This window comes from Setaria italica, chromosome V (genome assembly GCF_000263155.2).
Source record: "Setaria italica strain Yugu1 chromosome V, Setaria_italica_v2.0, whole genome shotgun sequence".
Lineage (NCBI taxonomy): Eukaryota > Viridiplantae > Streptophyta > Magnoliopsida > Poales > Poaceae > Setaria > Setaria italica.
Window position 1 is genome coordinate 44,377,912 of NC_028454.1, and position 22,267 is coordinate 44,400,178.

At 44.6% G+C, this 22,267-nt stretch overlaps 3 protein-coding genes across 3 annotated transcripts; 1 reads left to right on the top strand and 2 right to left on the bottom strand.

Annotated features, from left to right (window-relative positions):
• Positions 1-331: 331 nt before the first annotated feature.
• Positions 332-10,773, bottom strand: LOC101767224 (endoribonuclease Dicer homolog 3a-like). The gene is given in 27 exon segments (XM_004970938.3): positions 332-845; positions 922-1,033; positions 1,149-1,317; positions 1,405-1,731; positions 2,062-2,343; positions 2,443-2,916; positions 3,027-3,236; positions 3,334-3,536; positions 3,777-3,874; positions 3,958-4,454; positions 4,541-4,812; positions 4,959-5,227; positions 5,383-5,607; positions 5,720-5,880; positions 5,972-6,137; positions 6,139-6,162; positions 6,246-6,351; positions 6,439-6,619; positions 6,751-6,903; positions 6,986-7,117; positions 7,404-7,468; positions 7,932-8,001; positions 8,101-8,235; positions 8,692-8,805; positions 8,880-9,060; positions 9,155-9,257; positions 10,620-10,773. Coding segments are annotated over 27 exon segments (4,986 nt in total). The 5' UTR covers positions 10,666-10,773; the 3' UTR covers positions 332-634.
• Positions 10,774-15,333: 4,560 nt separating this feature from the next.
• Positions 15,334-19,370, top strand: LOC101767623. The gene is made up of 9 exons (XM_022826747.1): positions 15,334-15,707; positions 16,371-16,783; positions 16,900-17,078; positions 17,694-17,774; positions 17,872-17,958; positions 18,065-18,188; positions 18,295-18,366; positions 18,678-18,758; positions 19,069-19,370. Exons 1-9 carry the CDS (start codon positions 15,334-15,336, stop codon positions 19,173-19,175), a joined length of 1,518 nt encoding a protein of 505 aa, XP_022682482.1. The 3' UTR covers positions 19,176-19,370.
• Positions 19,371-20,346: 976 nt separating this feature from the next.
• On the bottom strand, positions 20,347-21,950 carry LOC101768022. The gene has a single exon (XM_004970940.3). The coding sequence runs from the start codon at positions 21,647-21,649 to the stop codon at positions 20,711-20,713; it is 939 nt and encodes a 312-aa protein (XP_004970997.1). The 5' UTR covers positions 21,650-21,950; the 3' UTR covers positions 20,347-20,710.
• Positions 21,951-22,267: the final 317 nt, after the last annotated feature.

The window sequence follows — 22,267 nt, forward strand, 5'->3', positions numbered from 1 at the left end:
TGGCCCGACTGTAAATTCTCCACATCTAGCCTCTAAAAAGAGAAACCGGAGCGAATGCCGAACGAGAATTGAATCATAATCAAATTCACTTTCACCATGTCTTGGTGGCTATTTTCGTTTCTGAGATACCGGAAGCCACTACATTTATGATAGAGTTCGATATTCGTGATGCCTATGTGATCAACCGGCGTTCTGAGTTCTGAGCAAGAGAGGGATAATACCGAGGAAAACTAGTGTAAAGAAAAACATTGCAGAGAGAGGCTTCGATAGAGTATCACAGGAAGATTAGCGCTACAGTAAAAAAAAATTAGCATGTAACTAATATTATGGCTTGCAAGAAAATTTCGGCTCATAAAATTTTGAATCTGGAAACCGAGCTGATGCTTATTACTACTGCATATGTACATATACATCACGGCGGCCAGTGGACGCAGCTGTGTCCTCAAATGCCCACAGAAGACATATCTGAATCCACAAGATGGACGCAACAGAAGCCAGCACGGCTATATTATTTTCCTACACTGGCGAGGGGTAAGGGCAACTGGTTTGATCCTATTATTCCAAGATGCCCAAGCGAATAATCACCGGTAACATTACACTTTTCACAATTTAACCACGACTTTGTTGTGGTGCCTCATACTTCTTGGACTTGGAATCTACCTCGCCGCTGCAGCTCATAGAGCATGAGCAGCGCAGCTGAATCCTGTGAGCTCTTCTTATCCGCACGTCCATCTCCTGTGAGGCTGATGACATCGCCGTTTGGTATGTGCAATGTTATTATCGAAGAAAATGCGAATCCTTGAGGCGCAGCCTTTTGTGAGGAACCATCAGATGAGGGGCACACGCTGATGTTGTCAAAAAGAAAAGATTAGATAGTTATTTACACAAGCTAACAACAAATCCAATGTGAAACAGTGGTACCTTGGTTTGACTTTCACATATTCAAATGTAGGCATTGGCCACTGTAGTTTTTTACATGATTCGTACAATGATATACGAGGACCTCCTTTACTCAACTTAACCTTCACAACCACTGCGCAAATAGGATACATGGTTGAATTCTTGTGAACAATATAAGTGATATTCATAGGTGAGGTCCCAATTATTGGATAACAAATAAACAAAACAACTAAGACTAGAACACATACATGGTTCATCAATAACAGAGCCAGGAACAGTACTTGACACGGTTAATTCCTTTTGCCTTGGTGGTGCTATATTCTGTGTGTCCATAGCATCAAGCAAGTTGCTGTGATGTTTTGGACTATCAGATTGTTCCGTTCTGCTAGCATTCTTTGGAATTACAAGCCCTTTTTCCTGCCAACAAGATAGATGTTGAGCTACTGAGTCCCTAAGCCAGTCAGCATGAATTACCAAAAGAATGGAGCATAAATGAAGAGGTACCTCCAGATCCCTGAGCAATAAGGAAGCTGCGTGTGCTTTTGCATCTACTTTGTTCTTTCCATGACCTTGCCTTGCAAGAAGCAAATCCTTGAGTTGTAAATTGAGAATAGCCATTATGTTGTCTCCTCGATTTTCACACTTAATTCCCAAAAAGTACCCACTCTTGTCACACCACTCATGAAGTTCTCTGAAAGGGGGTAACTCCAGATTCTCAGGTGTGACAATTGGAGAAAGAAGAGGTTTGAAAACCCCCCAAACTAGATCCAAATCAAGTTTGGTGTCTATAAGGACTGCACCTGCAATACTTTCTACAATATCACCTAGAACCTGTGTGAAAGAAGACAGAGTGAATTAGTGAAATGAAGTATTATTCTAGATAAGGACAATGTTTCAACCAAGGTTTACAGTATCCTGGGCTTAGGCAGAAAATCCGGATTACTGGTTGGCTACTGCCTATCAATCAAATTTTGATCCTAGTTTCAACCATTGAAGCCCAACAGACCATAAAGTATATTAATAAATAATGTGCTAATGTGCTAATATGCTACTCCTAAATGAAAGCACATCCGCATATGCCATACATGTGGTCTGCATTTTTTTTTTATCAATCGTTATGAACTAATAAAGCAGAGGGACAGAGAGGGAGAGAGAACATACTTTTGGCCCCCTAGATGGTCCACTGGATAAAAGGCTGGTTCTGTCCATGGATGAACCTTCCAGACCATTCACGTATTCGTTGATTTGGTCTTGAAGGAGCCCAGAAGAATGCTGGAGAAAGTGGTGCAGATTGTACTTCACTGCAACTTGTGCAAAATTTTCATTATTTACTGATGCAGATCGTAAATCTGTCAGCTCCCCCTCATCAATGTCTTTATGACTAAGGAAAAGATGGCGTGTTAGTAAAATATCCAAGACTGCATCTCCAAGGAACTCCAAGCGCTGGAAGTAAAAGATCTCCCATTAGAGAAGTAGAATACAATTCAAGCATCAAATATGCCAAAGTAGCTAAGTAACGTTCAAGACCAATATCAACCATACCTGGTAGCAGTATGTTGCTCCTGATTCTTGCTGTGATGGGTGGGTGAGAGCCTCTATCAGCAAACCTTTCACCGAAAAAGCATAGCCTATTTTTGCTTCAAGCAATTCAACTACATCAACTTTTGGCAGATAATTCCACACAGAAGCACTCGACATGGCTTTCACAATCAGGTCTTCCTCAGTTTCAATCTCAATCTGCAACCATTTGAGAACAGAAAAGGCTGCTCTTAATCCCCCTCCCACATAATATGCCCCAATTAAAGCCTCGACACAATCAGAGATGGTTTTGGAACATATCCATCTGTGTCCCTTGTCACACGCCTTGCCTATAATTATAGATTTGTCATCAATCCTATGAATATCCTCAGTTACAACCTCAGAATTTACTGGGCATTCACAAGGACATGGCCAAATAGACAGCTGTCCAGGTGCAAGCCATCGACGAGGATCAAATGCAGCATCACGTATGTAACCCTGTGGATGACATTCCACCAATAACAAATTAAGCTTAAAAAGGTGTGAAAACTCATGTTAGGAAAAATGCAGCATTTTGTTATATTGCCAATTATATGGATGTAAATTACCTGTATCTTGCTTTCAATACCAAGCTTATGAAGTGTTGCATTACATATAATTTCTTGCCTTCTGGACGACAACTGCCCCTCATGCTTATTAGGAAATGTGAGGAAAAGATGGGAACTCACTGCATACTTAAGTACAGAATCCCCCAATAACTCTAAACGCTCCATAGAGAAGTCCTCGCAGCATCTAAGGGTTGTAAGAGCTTCCAGAATCTGAGGAAATGTAGGGAATTTGATTATTACATTTTAAGGAATTAACAGAATACTATGTATAGAAATAAGCAAAAAAGTATTAAGAACCATCTCATACCAGGAAGCTTGATATATCAGAACCTGTGTATGCAATTTCACTTCTTAATTGGCTGGCTAGCATTAGTGACTCAATGCGATACATCAGGGATGGAAACAAATAGAATACTCTCAAAACATCAACAGGTAAATCAAGGGGAATCAGCAGCTCTGGAGGCATGTGAACAAGGCTATTCGCCCTATTTTTATTTTCCACACGGTTGCCTACAAAAAAGTAATAAAGAATAAACAAATTGTATCTTTATAGAAAATTATCAACTTGACTACAGTTAAAAGAGAAGTAGTATCCACTGAATAGCATAGTTTAATCAAATTGATTCTATATCAATCATAGTCAAAAGTAAAAAAGAACAGAGATTCTTAAAGAACTCTGCTTGGAAAACAACATGACACATTATGCTTGGAGTAAACAAAAGCTAGATGTAGCCATCAGGAGATAAGGACCTTCATCTCTGATCTTGGAAGAAAGAAGGTTGTGAGGATTATGAGTGGGTTTCAACACTAGCAATGGCTGTGAGGGATGATGAAGAAATACGCTGTACCTGCAAATGAAGTGTGTTAGCTAAGTGTGGGTTAATTGTGTATTCATGTATGAGCATATTAATATGCAAAAGATTTAGCATACTTCTTCTCAAAGTATTCTGCAAACGTCCGGAATTTTGCTTCTTTCTTATCAGAAGCACCATCAAATGTGCTACTCGCACATAAATCAGATACATCAAGAGAAGTATATATCTTCCCTGTGTGAAGTGCTAGGACTACCATATTTCTAAGATCATCAGCCTTACATGACTTGTTGGCCAAATGAATCAGATCTCCACCATTTTTTTCAGGATTAAGTTTATCAATCAGGTTCTGTTGGTCCTCCGAATAAATGCTCCTCATAAGTCCAACGGCTGTAGCTGCTACTTCAATCACACTCCAGTTAATGCAAACGCTTTTAGCAGAATCCAGAGTAGGATCCACAGGTAAAAGCAAATACATATTTGCTTTGTCCCACAGGAATGTATTATCTTTCTTGAGAATAAACTCCCTTGCGGTTTTGGATGCTTTTGATCCAGTGAACAGTTTTCCAAACAAACCATTAAAGAGAAGTGCTTGAAATAGTTTTGCTTGTTCCATCTAAAAGACAAGGGAAAGGAATCTTTCAGGTAAGAAGAAATGAATCCGAAGCAAAGTACATAAATGATATATGGACTTGACCAGACCTGCTGAGCATCCAACTCAAGAGATCCACAGGGAGACACTGAAGCCTTTACCATCTTGTCATGCAAATACAGATCAATATCCAAAGTAGCAGCTTCTTTTGCTATATTTGCATCAATTAACAGGACAAAGTCAGAATATTTCTGGCCAACTTGATCACAAATAAAATTCATCGTGTAGCCTTGAAGCTTAGTAACACTTCTGTCTGAAGCCCAAGAGCCAGACATAGAAAGAACCTTGGTTGTACCATGCAGCTCTTTCCGTTTGGTTGTACCTTTGAGAATGCCCCGTTGTTAGAGATACTGATTGTTTCTTTGTCAGTTAGTAAATAAATAAATATTACAAAATCAGCTCCAGTGTGCATGGCAATTACATAAAAGTAGGTGGTAGAAACATTATTAGGATTTGGCAATCACGTACCTAAACCTGCACCAGACGTGCAGGTACTAGTCTTGCTCAAAATTTCCAGTGGCAGCTCTTCAGCTGATGGAGAAAGGTGGTCATCAAGTGCTCCCAGCTGATGCAGCCTCTTACATGCATCAAGGCAAACAAGCTGCTTTGCTTTCTGCATGTTTCTTGCTTTTGGGCCTACTAAAAGCTGAAACATGGCACTAGATGGTAATGTTACTGTACACTCATAGCCATCACCATACTGGCTGAACTGAAACGTGGGTCTTGGGGTGTAGTACCTTCAACATGAGCAAGAAAGTCAGAAAAATGGGTTAGAATTAGAATTCTACACAGGAAAAGAAAAAAAAATCAAACAGAAACTTTGTATGGTAGATTTTTTTTAATGTATAATATAGCCATGTAAAATAATAAAATTTGGATGTAGTCATCATACTTGTCCTTTGGAAGTTTGTCACAGTACTGGTAGAGAACACTGATGCTGGAATCAGTAGTTATTTTGGCTCCTGTTGTGCTTATATGGTACTCATTTATTTCTTCTGTGGGAATGGGAAAGAAACTGGGGTGTGAATCCTCAGGCTCTCGGTTTGAAGCAATCTCGGCCATCAAGGTCTTACTTCTCATAAGGGAAGATATTAAATCATTTTGTTTTACATTTCCCCTGCAAAAAATAATGACATAATGGCTTCTTGTAATCACTTTATTGTCATGGCAATCATTGTATCATCACAAGTATAAGTACTCCAGACAATTAAACAGATTAAAGGGTTTACTGTTCAATCATTAGTATGTACTGAGAGTCCTTTTGTCGGGCTCGCCCACGTGACTGCACATAGCTGCGGGTAGTCTTCGGCAAATCAAATCGTACTACACACGAGCAGTCTGGGACATGGATACCCTCTTCTGCAACATCTGTAGTAAATAGTAAGTTGACCTGCATTTTATTTCAGGAGGTGCAGAATAAACAACATCAGATCATGAGAAGTATGTCTCAGTTTACTTAAATGTTGACAGATGTTAAATACCTCTCCAGAGCGGAATGAATCCAGTGTGTCCTTTTGCATTTTAGGGGTCAGTGCATCCACAGAAGAACTCCCACCAGTTAGGAAAGAGACTCTGAAATATGGGAGTCGGCCAATTTTCTTCATAGTCCGCTCAATGACTCTGGCAGTAATCTTCGGTCCACAAAATAAGGCATCGGACATGTTCAACATCACTGTTAGACACAGATGTATGTCATGTAGTGTAAGACACATAGTTCGAAATGAACAGGTAGAATTAATAAAAATATCTCTTCACCTGAAAGAGAGAAATATTTGGATGAGCTCATGGAGCTTTGGCGAGATATAGCCCCCCTTTATTGCTTCCACACATCCACTCTCTGAGTTCAGAAGTGCATCAATTCCTGAAACATCAGGGAATCATCATCCATGCGTCTTACTTAATAAAGGATGTTGTACTGCATTGAATTAGTTTTATCAAGTATTTGTACCTTGTTGCTGTTGGAGGCGTTTGTCAATTATATGCAACGCTTCCTCAAAGAACTTCATATGAAGCATTGAATTTTCTGCAAACAAGCCTGGTCCATTTGCATCACTTTGCTGATCGGTGGTGTCACCGCCTCCCTTCAGCCAACCTTTTCTGTGACCCCTTTCGATGCAAATTTTAGTAGCCTAAGAGAAAGATAAGTTAAATAAATGCCATGGAATTTTGCTTATACAAGAATGACAAAATAAAAGACAAAAAACAATTGTGAAAAAGAAACAAGGGCAAACAAATAATAGCTTAAAACCAATCTAACTACCTCACTCGCACAAAGAAGACCGACATCTTCAAGGCAATAGCAAATCTTTGCTAAAGAATTAGAGAGACGCCTCCGTGATTCCTTTGTTATTTCATCAGCATCTTTGTACTGGTTGGTCAGCCTACTGTACAATTGTGCTATCAGCCCATCGTACTGCACAGATAAAATGATACTGATTTTAGATGTCCATCTTAAACACTTCAACCACAGAGCAAGGAATTAAAGATTATAAAACCTTGGAACACAAAATTCCTAGTTCTTCACTTAAATCTTCAAAAGAAACAGTTCTTGGCTCATAGTATCTGTTCACTTCTTTTGCCGAAGGAACGCAAAGTTCTATCTCTTCTCTATCCAACACAGTGTGTATCTGCATTACAATGCAAATAGGAGCATGTTAAGGGCATTTCCAGTAGTGTAAGGCAAATTGGATATATTTCACCTAAAAAAATACAGATCAAAATAGAAGCATACAATTAAACACTTTCATTTTCTAGCTTGAAATAAGTACAGCTGTAAACCACAGTCTGAAGCACAATTCAATATCGCCATGTCTATAAAATTGGAATATTGGAATAATCGCAGCTAGCATGTCCTGCATAATCTGACAAGCTTGTTCACACAAGCAGTATAAACTAGAAAAGAAAGAGACGTACCTTGGAATCTAAAATATTTTCCAGCTCAGAGAGCTGATTTTCGCAATCCATATCAGAGGAGACTCCTGTAAAAATGAGAAAATAATAGCAAAACATCAACAAATATTAAAAAGTGAAGATACAGAATCCATGGTATGGAACAAACAAAATTGCAGGAAAATTGACAGATATGGTGGAAGCACAGTCAATGATTATATCCTTCGAATTTCTCTATAAAATTCTATTTCTTTCACACTGTCATGATGGATTTTAGTATATGACCCGAATGCCATCATTTGTGATATTTTGGTTAATTTTCAATGCATGTACAGCCAAGTCTCCTATAACATCATCATCATCATCATATTTCTCAATGATGTTATTACATGTCAAGCATGATTCAATTCAGTAATCATCAGCTCAAATTTCATTTCTGACACAAAGTTCATTAGTTTAGCCATTTCAGATGTTAGTTAAAAATCAGGGAACTTTGTGATGTCTGAAACATAACTATAAAGAACATTATATACTTTTATCATTGATGCTTGCCTTTTCTTATAACAGGTGATGCTGTCATACCAAACACATTTGGCTTATGCTCAGATCTGTGATAGAACTCCTGTTCAATCGGTAAAGATGAGAGAAATTAAAAAGGAGACAAAAAGAAAGTGGCTCGTAACTTTGTAAGTATAACAAGAAAGTGGGCTTTCCAGAATACCGTCATTATCCTTGTATAAGGGTGGTTACCAGTTGCATGATGGCATTCATCAAATATCATGAGACTAACCATGTCTAAGACCAGGAAAGCTTGGCGTAAAGCATCTAGCAGCACCTGTGGTGTCATGACCATAACCTGCAATTTTTCACAGTGAATGTCAAGTAACGTGACCATCTATAGTTACAAACCAGGATTCTGCAACTTTGCTGCAGAAATTTTCTTTAATGTTTAATCTACGAACATAAATTTTTATTATCAGTTTACCACATTGATCGAAGGCGCCATGGCAGAAGATTGAATAATCATATCTTAACAAGGGAAAACAATTACGAGCGAATACACACAAGAAAAAAGACTTTATTGGTCAAAAGGCTTCAATATGCATATAAGTTCAAATAAATTATATCATGCAGTACAGTACTTGTCATGATCTTCAAACACAAGTCGAGTAAAGCCGAAGAGGTAACAACTACTGTCATCAAATTTAATGAACGGAGAGGAGTGTAAAATAGCACCGCCATAAATTTGGTAGGATCTTTTCTTTTAGAACCGAGGAATCAATAAGACTGGGAAAAAAGGAATCAAACTTGCCTGATACTTTGCAAGTTGCTCCTGCCAGTTGTAAGCCTTCCATTGATCGACACCCTTTGCACCATGATAGTGCTCCACCTCAAAATCAGTGTAGCTCTTAATCACCTCACATTGCTGTTACAGAAAATATCAGCGCAAACTGTATCATTTCAGTTAGTCAGAACCATCAGCTGCGTTCACGGTACCACCTGCGTGACAAGTTGAACTGTTGGCGCAAGGAATATGATGAGCTTTCGGTCATTATTTGTTTTGCTGATCTTCCCAAAATGCTTGATGAGCATGACAGCAATCATTGTCTTCCCAGCTCCCGTATCAAGCATAGCAATCGTGTTCTGACGCGTAGCAACCTCATAAAGATCAAGCTGGTACCTAACCAATTTCAACATCACAAGCACAATCACCATATGGTACTCTGTTCTCCTGAAGGTATATAATAGCGTAATGCTTGACAAATGTGCAGAACCTTCTGGGGGTGAAATCCTGACACTCCCTCTTCTGCTGTTTATGCACGCCTTCATCTTCTTGAACGGATGATTCGGATGTCCTCTTCAAAGGATTCATGTCTACTGCTCATGCAACAATCAACAGAAATCCGTCACTAATAGCCCGCAGCCCCCACCAAATTCGCGGCGCTTAGCCCCCAAACCCTCCCAAAAACCTCCAGCGGCGCAGTCCGACTAGTGGCTCCAGAAGCTTCTGGAAAAACCCGTAAGAGCAACTCCAAAAGCTCCCTTAAAATTGCCCCAAACCTTATTTAGAGGAAAAACAAAAAAAAACTACCTCCGACAGCTCCTCCGTCATTCCCGTAGAAATGCGCGGACGCTAAAACACCTCATCAACGGTCCTTCCCCGATCCCGGAATTTATAGCTAGCTGGGACGGCAGCTTTCTTCTTCCTCTCCTCTTTCTTTCTCTCTTCCTTCTCTTGCCCGTCACCGGCCCTCCCCACCCGGTCCGCCGCCGCTGCCCCCGACGGCCACTGGCCCGGTCGACCGCGAGCCGCGAAGCACGGCGGCGGCCAGAGCTGGCCCGGCCGGCGCGCGCGAGCGGTAGGGCACTGCGGGCGCGTGCCCTACCGCACGGCAGCCTCGGGAGCTCGGCGGGCCGGCGCGCGAGCTGCGGGGCACGACAGCCACCGGAGCTAGGCCGTCCGGCGGCGGTGCAGAGGGGCCAGCCGGCGCGGAGGGTCAGGATGGCAGGCAGGGACCGAGCGGAGCCATGGGGCGGAGCTCCGGGACAGCGCGAGGGTGGCCGGTGGCGTGCGTGGTCGAGGCCGCGTGGGCGGCCGGTACGGGCGGCGGCGCAGGTGTCGAGGCAGCTGGCGAGCGGATCGGGCGGCCAGGAAACTCCCGTGCCGGATCGTGCGGCAGCAGAGGAAGGGAAGGAAAGGGGGAAGGAAAGGCAGCGGGGAGAGAGAGTGAGCTTTTATAGCTAACTGGGACGGCAGCTTTCTTCTTTCTCGCGGCGGGGGTGGTCTCTGTTCTCCCCTCTCCTCTGGGGGGAAGCTCACGGCCACGCTCCGTTCGGTTCTTCTTCGACTAGAGGAAGAAGAGAAAGAATGAGGGGGAGAGAGTATTAAGGTGTCAGCTTGGGATCAATTACGATAATGTAGTCTATTTTAAAAGTAATCTGCTGTGGGTTAATATGTTTTTGGGAAAAAAAAATTGGGGAAGAATTTTTCGGAAACTCTAGCAGACTCTTGAGTTGCTCTGAGCCCCGATTCAAGCACGGCATCTAATCATGCAGAACCGCTGCCAAAACGCTCCAGTTCACCCGCATTAACGCGATCGAAGCAGTACCCGCAGGAATCGAGCGTGCATTACATAACCCAGCCTAATCACGCCCTAATCTCCATGGCGCAATCGCAGGAACACCGGCGACAACAGCAAACCTAAAACCCAAAAAAAAACCACAGGAAGGAAAACTGACCATCGGCGGCGACGGCTGCCTCCGCCGCGGAATCGGCGGCGCCCATCGCCTCGTCCCCGCCGCCGCCCAACGCGACCGCGTCCACGTCGCCCCTGAGGAGGGGATCCTTACTATCGATCACCGGTTATTGCTCGAGCACACTGAAACTCGGCGAGTCGGGACGACGACGTGGGGGTAAAAGGGGAGGAAAAGAGGACTGTGCCGGTTATTACTCCTGGCTGGTCATCAACCGGTGAGGTCAGTGCCTTTTGTCAACGAGCCGAGCTCGATCCAAGCCTGAAATCCGGCCGAGTCTGTTTAGACCTCGGCTAGTTTAGTTGCCTTTAACAGAGCTGATAAACACATCCGTAAATGTACGAGAGAGGAAGAGAATCGTGCTGAGATAGACGAATCTAATCGAATAGCCCCAGCTGGGCGCTCGAGTAGTTCGAGATTAGCCGCATTGGAGTCAGCTCGAGCTCCGTTCAGTCCGAGTCGAGCCGCGGACGAGCCGAATTCGAGGAGCTCACGAGCAATAGGTGAGGTGGTCAGGTGGATAACGCACATGGTGCGCATGTAGCCTTGTACACGCCGTTCGAGCTGGAATGCGCCGCTGACACCGCGTGGCCCACCTTGGAAACTGGTAAAGGTAGGCGTGGATTTCACTGCCTGCCTTTCCCGTGAAAGAATAGTTCACGGGCACTTCTATCCATCAGTATAACTGACCATGGGCCATATAACTTTTTACCCCGCGTGTCAGCCAGCGATGACGATGACGGTTCAGGTGTTGTCTATGTGGCGATTTGACCGTGAGGCTATGCGAAGGCCGAAGGAGTCAGGGACCCACGGCATCTGCCGACGCGATGGCTGGGTATATAATTTACTCCCCTCCAAACTCCCAACTTTAACACTATCCAAAAAGAAGATTCTCCATCATATCAAACTTGCGGTACATGCATGGAATACTAAATGTAGACGAAATCAAAAACTAATTGCACAGTTTTGTTGTACTTTGCGAGACGAATCTTTTGAGCCTAATTAGTCAATATTTGGACAATAATTCACAAATACAAACGAAACGCTACAGTGTCGCATTTATGGTAAAATGCCAATTTTGCAACTCCCAACTTGGGAAGTAAACAAGGCCATAGATTGACAGATGGGCTGCCCGGTACAAGTCTTGCACTGCTCGATTTGGCCCGACTCGAATAGACCTTGCACTATTAGGTTCGATGGTTTTTTCATGCCGGATTAAGCTGATACTGCGTGCTAAACTGTTGATTCAGATCCGGCACGATGGTTTTTTTATCGTGCTAATGCTCGGCACTAGCAGCGGCGGTCCCCGGCAGTGGTGGAGGCGTCACGAGAAAGAGTGAGGGAGGGCCGCCGGCTGCTAGGTGTTGGGGGAGGGGAGGGGGTAAAGAGTTAGGGTTTTCCCCCCCGCGCGCGCGCGCGCGCGTGTGTGTGTGTGTGTGTGTGTGTGTGTGTATATATATATATATATATATATATATATATATATATATGGACCTGTGGGTTGCTAGCAGGCTGTCGGGCTGCATTGGGCCGGCCCACAAATCATACCGGGCTCTCGTGTTGGCCCAGCGTGCCGAGGAGGCGGCCCAGGCCTGGCCTGACACATCGTGCCGGCCTGTCCGGGCACTATTCGTCTCATGTTGGGTCGTGCTAGTGCTGGACCTCGGGCCGCCCGGTGGGCCTAGCCCATCTGACCATCTATAGTTGGGTAGCTTTACCTCGCGAGTTGTGAGTTGTGACAGAGACCATGACTCGTGGGGCCTGTAACATTTTTATGTAACATTTTATTAATAAATAGGTATTACTATTTTTCAAAAATGAATTTAATGCACCATTTTTATGGCACACTTGCATATTTTTTAGTCTAATTGTAGGCTAAAATGTGAAATTGACGAGAAAAATATTTTATATAAAGACAAATGAACGGAGAATGTCGCTTAGATTTCTTCCGTTCTTATAATAGAGTTTTGTCCTAATTTACGGGCTTTCCTGTCATTGCGGAGTTCCAAACATGGCTTTTTATGAAAACCTTGAAAACGCAACATAAGTTGAAAACTTTATCTTGGTGCATTGCATATCGATCCACCACCTAATGCCTCACCTCGCTACTGCCATGAATCACTTGCCGCCCCACGCAATGTCTCATCTCCGGATCTCCCTTCTACAGACCTAATAGACCAGCCAAATAGATCCACTCAAATTAAATATCAAGTTTTAATTGGAAATAGGGTAAGTCTAAGCCTACCTGATACGCAAGGGGTGGATCGGAGTTGAAGGTCAAAGAGCCCACCAAATTGTCAGCTTTTACAAAGCCTCATGTCAAATATCTTTTTTTTTAACGAACCGAGTAGAAGAAATATCTACTCAACGATCATATAGAGTTGCAAATTCAAGCCTCAATCGAGCTAGGTTGAGTTTGTTAGGCGAGGCTACCCAACATGATTAAGTCCAAAACGAATCATAAGGCGGTGTGCAATAATGGAGAAGGAAGAGAGATATAAGAGGGGCATGAAAAATGCATGGGATGGAGAAGCATGCGAACAGTTATAGTGATGTAGGGGAATAGGAGTAACATTGGAACAATGGAGATCGATCTATCCCTTAGATTTTGGTTTGGACATCAGTTCGTCACTCAACAAAAGAAACTAGCTCTTGTATTCTATATGAATGCATCGATGTTTTGTTTTTTTTTCATTCTTCTGTGATTTCACATTTCACCAATGAAAAATATTTTCTTCTTATTTGCGCAGCCTTTCTGTGATTGCCCCACATGCCTGCTTCGTTGTTGCAGGGAAAGAATGTGACGGGTCACCAGTGATGGGTATCACATTAGTAGCCCATATAAACATAATATTTATGTACAGATCATTTTTCATAAAGATTTATTTGTTATGATAGTTAAACTTTGAAATATCGCTATGTGACATACTAAACAAATCAAAGGTGTGTTTGGCTTGAGAGGTGGACTCATTCCAGGGACGGAGCCAAGGGGGGGCGTGCAAGGGCCTGACCCCCCCTAATGCTGCCGTAAGCCCCTAACACACCATAGGAAACCTCCTTAATTGTTTCACTAAACACAGGAATTAGTCCCTCAAGTAAGGCACCATTAGCCCAAAGCAAATATCAACCCACCGGCTCATAAGGTCATACCAAGTTAGATTGACCCGTGGGGATTGCAGTACCTCAATAGAGCATTATAGATGCATGAAAAGGACTCCCTTTGCAGTTCTTTATTTTTTCAACCATTAGATGATGTATCTTAAAGATCTATTGTCCCTTCCTCTCAATTCTTTTGGACACTGACCACGAAGAAAAAGGAAACAATTGATTCAAGACTACTGAGAAAAGCATATAATTGGCATGTAGTTTTCTTCTATTTTTTTCATGTTTTGTATTTCATTATATTTTTAAGATAAACTGACCTAAATACAATTTTCTTTGTGTCACCAAACCCATCTCGATGCTTTGTTATCCAAGACATCATTTTTACCGGTGTTTGATCGGTGATAAAAATTAATAGCGGTCCATATATATTTACGTTATTACTAGTACATAGCAAAATGTACGAGGTTCCATGATCCGTTTCTAGAATATACTTTTATTGTCAGTGTTATATTAGAGTTCTTATAAAAATTTCGTATGAGATTGTTTTCTACTCGGCGCCGCGGTCAAATCCTAGCTACGCCCCTGACTCGTTCATCATCTTATCACTCCACGTGCTTTTGTTGGGCTTGTATGAGCTGATCCCCTTACAAAACCAACACTTAGAGGTGCTCCTAGGGTGTTTGGCTGAATTTTTTGATGGAGTTGCTGGAGTTTAGGAGTGGAACCGTACATATGCATACAAGGGATGGAGTTTATCCTGCTAAAATTCATACGATGATGAAACTGATGTGCAACGTTACGCATCCAAACCGCTGGCACCTCTGATCATGAAGCTGTTGCTAATAAAATAGCAACAGTCAATTATTCAATGGCGGAGCTTATGGTGCAAAGGAGTACTCCCTCTGTCCTGAAAAGGATGCAACTATGGTATGCGTGCCAGTTAAAGTGCTTCACGTTTGACCAGGTTTGTAGTAAATAGTATTCACATTTATGGTTCCAAATTAATTTATTATGAAAATACATTTCGTAATTAATCTAATGATGTTTATTTGATATTATATATATTTATACTTTTTCATCTATAATAGGTCAAACTTGACACAGTAAATCATGATACTGTTCCAGAATTGCATTCTTTTGGGGACGGAGGGAGTACAAGGTAAAGGACCATGCTTTCATCATCGATCGAAAGAGAAGACCAGGTTAAGAAACAGGCCGCAATGCTCACGTCACCAACATCCCACCCAATCAGGGCAACTGTCGCTGGGCTGTCGACCGTTGTCTCATCAGCGAGCTCCACCTGCAGGCTAGTGTATGACATCCTTGCCGTCTCGCGGCAAATCACAGCCCCTCGGAATGACCGAACAATACAAGACGCCGCCCGTCCCCGGCCGGCCGCCACATCAGTTGACGCGCTCTCGCCACCGCCCGCCTCTCCATCTCCGCAACAAACCCCCCCGATACTACTTGCATCCAAAACCTTCGCAGAAACATCTGGAAACAGCACAGCAAAGCTAAGCAAGAGAGCGAGAGCACGTACGTTCGCGTGCGAGAGTAGTTCTCTGGACACGTACGCGCGCGAGCAGCAGCTGCCATGGAGGTGGACGGGACGCCGGACCTGACGGACTTCATGAACGACTGGTTCTTCGGCACGGTCGGCGCGCGGCACAGCGGCGGCGGCGGCGGCGGCGGCGGCGGGTACGATCTGACCGGCGACAGCGGCAAGAGGCCAGCATCGCCAGCGGGGAAGAATAAGCAGGGGAAGAGCGGCGGCGGCGGCAGCGGCAGCGCGAGCAAGCAGACGCAGGATTGGCTGGAGGAGGCGAAGAGGATGGTCGGGGCCGGATCGCCGGGGCGGATGGGCCTCGGCTCGCCGTCCAGGCAGGTGCCCAGGTTCGCCGGCGGGTCCGGGACGGAGCCCTCGCCGGCGCTCGACCGCCGGGACCCCATGTCGCGGTCCGCGAGAAGGTAAATCAGATCACTTCGCCCGTGCACCGATGCGCCGCGCACACATATGCCATGCGCGCAGCGCGCTCGCGTAGTTTCACGGACTCCTGAAGTCTTATTCCTACGAATATGTTGGCTTGATTCACTGATGCCTGGAGTTCCCGTGCAAAACATCGTTGGCTCACGGTCACGGCTCACCTCGCCCGCTGAATTAGAAGCTTCGCAGACGCGGTCACGCGGAATTCCCTGAAGTCGATGTGTTAAACCAAAACTTATGCTGTCAAATTGCACTATTTTTTCAAAGAAAAACGGATAGCTATCTTTTTCAACATATGCACCATAATTTGTTGTTCATGCCAAGTACTACCCTCTGTTCTGCTCTATCTTCTGTGCCACAGTTTGTAATTTTTAGGCATAAAATTATCAAATTTCTTTTGTCACCTCTAATTGTTTCTTTTAAAAAAAAAATAGAAGTGATTCATTTTTTTTTGTGAGAATTTTAGTAGGCCCTCATCTTTAACAGGCCGAAAAGCCTATCCAACAGCCCAACAGGCAAAGCACCTCGGTTGTGGCCCAACTGTGATCTCACCTCACTCTGGTTACAAAGTTTGCTGCCCATGGCGCCCGCGGCAACGCCCGCCAAGAAGGCAAGAACTAATCTTCCTCCGGCTTGCGCGCGTGCAGGCACTGGCAGCCGGGCGGCATCGGCGACGAGATCCTGCAGCGCGCGTCCATCTCGTCCCCTCCGCGCTCCGACCCCTTCGCCTCCTCCGCGCCCCCCTCCCCGTCCCCCTCCCTGCCCCCAAACCCGCAGTCGTCTCGCCGCAAGTCCCGCTTCCGCGACGCCCCCACCCCCGACTCCCCACACCACCGCACCACCTCCACATCCACCTCGCCCACCTCCGCCGCGCACTCACGCCACCGCCGCCACGCGTCCGCATCCTCCGCCCCCGCTTTCGCCGCCGAAGTGTTCGACGACGGTGTCGCCCGCCTCAACTCCTTCCTCCGCCGCCAGCGCGCCGTGGTCGCCGATCTAGCGGCAGGGGACCGCCCCCGGTCGAGGTCCACCAAGCTCGTGCTCTCCGACGCCTCCAAAAGTAAGATTCTTCTGGACTTTTGGTCCCATGGGGAAATCTGGCTCCCATGTTTGAAATTTGAACTGAATCTGAGCAGTGTGGTCAGTTACTGGACTTTTCGTTCTGAACTTGGGTAGGTGTGAGCTCGATTGTGGCGGCGATATGCTACGCGTGGATGCTGTCGAGCAAGGGGGATGGCCAGGCAGCGGTGCCGGTGGTGAACATGCGCCGGAGCAGGATGCCGAGGTGCAGGCAAGCGGCTTGGCTCCTCTACCACGTCGGAGTCGACTCCTCGGCACTGCTCTTTGCTGACGAGGTACGTCATGTGATCGTAATGCGTGTACACAGTGCTTTGAGACATGAATGGTGATGGCTGGCGTACGGTGTGGTGGTGGTGGAGTTAGTTTCAGACAAATTCAACAACTGTCTAGGTCCCTGAGTTATTGGGCTTTTATTCGAGGCAGAGGCGACAGGGGTGGGGTATAATGCCAATGGTATATACAGCAACACATTTTGGTCGTGTCATGTGGGTGTCCTCAATTTTGATTGGCACCATGTGGTTGTCCTTTGAGTGACCTTGACCGATAGGCTTTCAGAATTTCCGCATTTGTGCCTGTAGCATAATACGTTTATATGCACATACGAAGGGGAATGCATTGAGCTACAAGTGGGGGATGGAGGAATTTAAAGTTGATACGTTTAATGTATGCATAAGCTATCAGGAACAGTTAAACAGTTTGCAGGAGTGCCGCAGCACCAACAGTTCGCTCTTATCTATTTGCTTGTTAACTTCCAACTGCCTTTTCTGTTCTGTGGGCATGCAAGATGCAACATGAATCCTTTTTGCAGTTTGAAAGAAATAATAAAGCTATAAACATATATATCCCGTGGTAACCATCATGTATATGATTCTGACTTTGGGAATCATTAGGTTGATATGGATGGATTAATAATGGACCAGAGAATTAGCTTGCTTGTGGTGGGGCAAGATGTTCTGAAATCAAAAGCTGAGGTAATAATGTGTAATTTTCAAGTGTCTGCAGAGGTTAATGTATATGATTTTACCATTTATAATTTATTTCATAAGCATGCTTGATTTTGTCTCCTAGGTGGGCTCAGTTTGCACAATCCTGACCAATACCTATTGTGAAGATGCTTATAGCATACTTCAGAGCTTGGACATAAAGAAACTTCTGGTTAGTGCATTTTCTACATGTAGTATCCTGTGAAAATTACTGGCATCTCCTGATTACATGTTTTTGAGGGAACTCTCCTGATTTTACTTTACGGGTTTCCCGTCAGCTTGCAGGTATCCTCCTAGATACGAGCAACCTTTCCAAAAAGTGCTCAAAAAGAGATTCAGAGGCTGTTCAACTGCTTTTGTTCGGTACATCTGAGCATATGAGGCACGAATTGTTTCAGCAATGTAATATACTTATCTTACTTATACATTGATATATGCGTACAAAATCAAAAAATCGAACAATCAGAGAGTAATAACTGTTGTTAACCTGTACCTTGCACTTTAATAGTGATGCTTGATCACAATGATCACTCTTTTGTTGAGTACCTGAAGAACGCCTACGTAAGTTCAACCACAGATGGTGAGTTTCATCCATTATATGTAAACTGTACATTTATCATCATATTGTATTCTCACCTTGAAAACAAATCTGCAATTTGTGTCCATTCTTTTTAAATTGACCCAGCAGTCACATTACAGCTGATGCTTTTCAGAACAAATACGCTTATCAGTAACTCATCTACCATCTCATAGAACCTTAATAACTCAACTGAAATTTCCAAATAACTCATTTAGTATTGGATTGCTAAATTATGTTTGTTTCAAGTGCCCTGCTCATCTTTTTTGTTTTTACCATGATGTCTGATACGATTTTATGCTTTTCTTTACTAGGTAATGATGAAAGTCCTCCAGAGCAAAAACGTTCTACTTCAGCATCAGGATCATCCCAAGACACTAAGAAGTCAAATTCAAGTAATATTTTTGCGCCTCCATTATGATTTGAATATTTGATAAGCAGATTGCTTGTATATAGAAACTGCACAGCATTTGCTTGGTTAACCTTGATGAAATGTAGAAACAAGAATTAATTGCATCCAGAAATTGGCTCTGTCTAGAGACTCTAGAGTTCCTTTTGATTGATTTTTTTAATTTTTTTTACAATCTCATATCAATTTTAAGCTCTGAACACCATGCTAATTGATCTTTCTGTATCTGCCTTGCTAATTCAATTTTGATGTGATATAGTTCCTCTAATTTTTGGTTATGGTTATTTCCATCACAGTTAACCAAAGGACAACTCGTGGAAGTGGCGTAAAGGCTGCAGATGAGGCTCCTCGTGGGAAAAACAACTTTTTCTTGGCGAAATGGTTTGGTTTTGGCCGAAAATAACCTTTTATCATTTATATTAGTTTGATCAGTCATTTAACTGATATGCCATGAATTTGAGAAGTATCTTTGTTCCAAGAAAGTTCCGTGTGAGAACTTCTCTCCCCATGTTGTATTTTGTGATAACCATATTGCATTCTTTGTAACTATTTGAACTGCTCATTTGATCAGATAATTTACTTTCCCATGTTTACATAATTTGGGCTCTGTTGTGGAAGCACTCTGCAGGAAGTGAGCCTAGCTCAACTGACTGGGGTGAGGTGTGGTTGTGCATCCCAAGTTTCCAGGCACTTAGGTTCTAAGTCCTTTTCAATTGGGTGCCTATTTCCTTAATGAAAAACCCATCTAGTCTCTCCTAGGTTGGGTCTTTGTAGAATAATTTCTATGTTCTATTTTAAGCTCGGACGCTTTCGAATAGGTGGTTTTTGAGATTTTGCTCTTCTTAAACAATAATATAGTTATCAACATTGGGGGGAAAATAAGCATCAGGAAACCATTTTTTCTTGAATCTACTTGAATCACCCATTCAGCCTGTGTTTTTTCTCCTGAACACTATATGAAATACATTAATGGGAATCAATGCATGGTAAGCCCTAAACTATTTCAGTTTGTAACTTTGTATAATGAATCCCTGGAGTTTAGTTTGTTGGACTGAGCCTCACTTGTGAAATCTAAGCAATGAAGCATATTAAGTAGGATCCAGTTTATCCATATATACATCTTTGGTTTGGTTTTGTTCAATCCTGATCCTTCTTTTTAACTATACATCTATAGGATTTACATTAATTTCAGCAGATGAGGATCAGTAAATAAACTGAGCACCTTGATTGTTTCTGCGATTTCTTTTATCTATATACCAAATGTTCTATTAAAAAAACTGGCCCAGCGTGTCTGGAATCTTATATGGCAATTTTGAATACCAAATTTACAGGGTCCAGATCAAATGAGATCATTTTAGGGGCAGAAATAAAATAGCTCATTATTTCAAACCCAATTGTAAAGTATTTTTTATTTTTTGATTCCTTGAATAGTTGCCTTTTGATAATAGGTTACATGATCTGAATGGTAGACATTATATATCAGCATTTAGGATTTTTTGCTCCTTCTGCCGTCCTCGTTTTTGAATGGAGCAAAAAAATAAATTAGGAGGATAAAATAAACGAGCTAAAGAATATAAGAGAGAATAAGCAGAGTACTGCATTGGAGAGGGACCAGCTCTTAGCTGGACTTTCCCAGGATAATTCAGCATGAATGCATGATTGGGAAAGGCCATGGCATTGCGAATCCTGCCTGTAATGTTTCTCTATCAGGACCAGCCTGTTTCTAATCCCCAGGACTATCCTGTGTGCCCCTCCAGTCCAATCCTCCATGTGCACAGCACACTCCCACGGGAAGGAATGAGAAAGAAGATGGCCGCAATCATTTCCATACACTTTCACCTCCCAATCCATCAGTATTACATGATATGAATTATTGGTTCATAACATGGTAAGAGATGTCCACTGTAATGTAGTAACAAGTGTAGGATCCTAGTTCACTCACTCAACCTTCCATGCGTACAGAAAGAGGCAGAAATCAGAGCACTCGTCAGTGTGGAAGTCAGCAGAGGTCGACGGCAGCTCGGGCTTGAAGATGAACAGTGCGTTCCTCATCCCTGTGCCGAAGAGCCAGTCGTGCGCGTCCCAGTACACCTGCACCTTGAGCTGGTCGATGGAGATGCACTCGTTGCCCCTGAACTTCCACTGCAGGTGCCTGACGAGGACGTTCACGGAGCCGTCGATCTTGATCACCATGTCGACGTCGACGCCGCCGTTGAGGTTGCCGCTGCTGCACTCGATGCTGATGTCGTGCAGCTTGCCCTTCTCGTGGAACCTGGCCTTGGTGAGGAACCGCTTCTTGCTGAAGACGTGCTCCTTCTTGCACACGAGGACTGCGTCCTGGAGCGATGGCCGCGACCCGGTGCGCCGGAACGCCTCCTTCTTGAGGTTGCCGAGGAGGAGGACGACCTCCTCGCCCGAGACCACCGCGACGTAGTAGTCCGACAGCGGCTCGGGCTCATCGGAGTACCGCGCGCTCCTGAGGTCCCAGACGACGTCGATCGCCTTGCCGTCGACCTGGAACTGCTTGGCGCCGTACTTGCGCCAGAAGTGCCACGGCTGCATCTCCACCTTGCAGGCGCTGCTGCAGCTCTTGGAGGCTGCGCCACCGCCGCCGCCGCCGCCGGCCTCTCCCCACTCCCTGCCGGTCTTGTCCTTGCCGGCGCCCGCCGACCCTTCGATCGACACGGACAGGCCGTGGGTGAGCAGGTTCCTGCACCATGTCACCGTCACCAGGCGGTCGTGGCCGGCGATCCCGGCGCGGTAGACCAGCGTCACCGCGCTCTGCCCCGACCTGGTTGCCGCCGCGGGCGCCGGGACGTCCGGGAGCTTCTCGCCGGCCGAGAAGCACGACGGGACCGAGAACAAATCCTGCATCATGTAGATGCTGGCCTTTTTGGATCGGAACACGATCCTATATATATGATCTGATCGAGGAATATGTGTACCCTGAGATCGACAGGGTGACTGACCGCTGACGACGAAGAAGGCGGCGGGCTAGCTATTGCTATACATAGGCGACTGGAAGTGCCATGAAAGCCATGCAAAGATGTGGAGTTGGGCGAGGGGATGAGGCGACCATGAGTTAGCTAACCGAGCTGGAAAGGGGGGAGGCCAAGAAAGTGAGCTGTACATGAAAGCGAGACGAGGAAGAAGCCCCCGGCCTCGTGGGGTGTTTAAAACCGGAGGAACCTTCTCCGCTTGCGTGGAATTAATGCTCCATCTTTCAGGGACCAGCCCTTGGTTTCCCTGCAGGCCGTCGTACTCCCACCAGTATTCTAATATCTACTGCCAGCCTTCACCACGAGCAGCCGGCAAAGCCCAAGGCTCCATGAGCTATCAGGCAGCATTGGAGCTGGATCCCTTTTGGGGGGCCTTCAGGTCTCGGCAGCGGCGAGCAGGGCCATGTGGGTGGCAGCATGTTAAAGATCGCAAGGCATGTGGAGATGATGGGATCGAGCCACAGGAGATTTCTCGGATTCAGGGGGAGGATAGCTG

What these genes read in the sequence shown, in the direction of transcription:
- LOC101767623 (XM_022826747.1), top strand. Translation starts at nt 15,334, where the DNA reads ATGGAGGTGGACGGGACGCCGGACCTGACGGACTTCATGAACGACTGG. An exon ending in GCTCTCCGACGCCTCCAAAA is followed by an intron (nt 16,784 to 16,899) that starts GTAAGATTCTTC and finishes GAACTTGGGTAG; the next exon opens with GTGTGAGCTCGATTGTGGCG. An exon ending in TGGACATAAAGAAACTTCTG is followed by an intron (nt 17,959 to 18,064) that starts GTTAGTGCATTT and finishes GTTTCCCGTCAG; the next exon opens with CTTGCAGGTATCCTCCTAGA.
- LOC101768022 (XM_004970940.3), bottom strand. Translation starts at nt 21,649, where the DNA reads ATGATGCAGGATTTGTTCTCGGTCCCGTCGTGCTTCTCGGCCGGCGAG.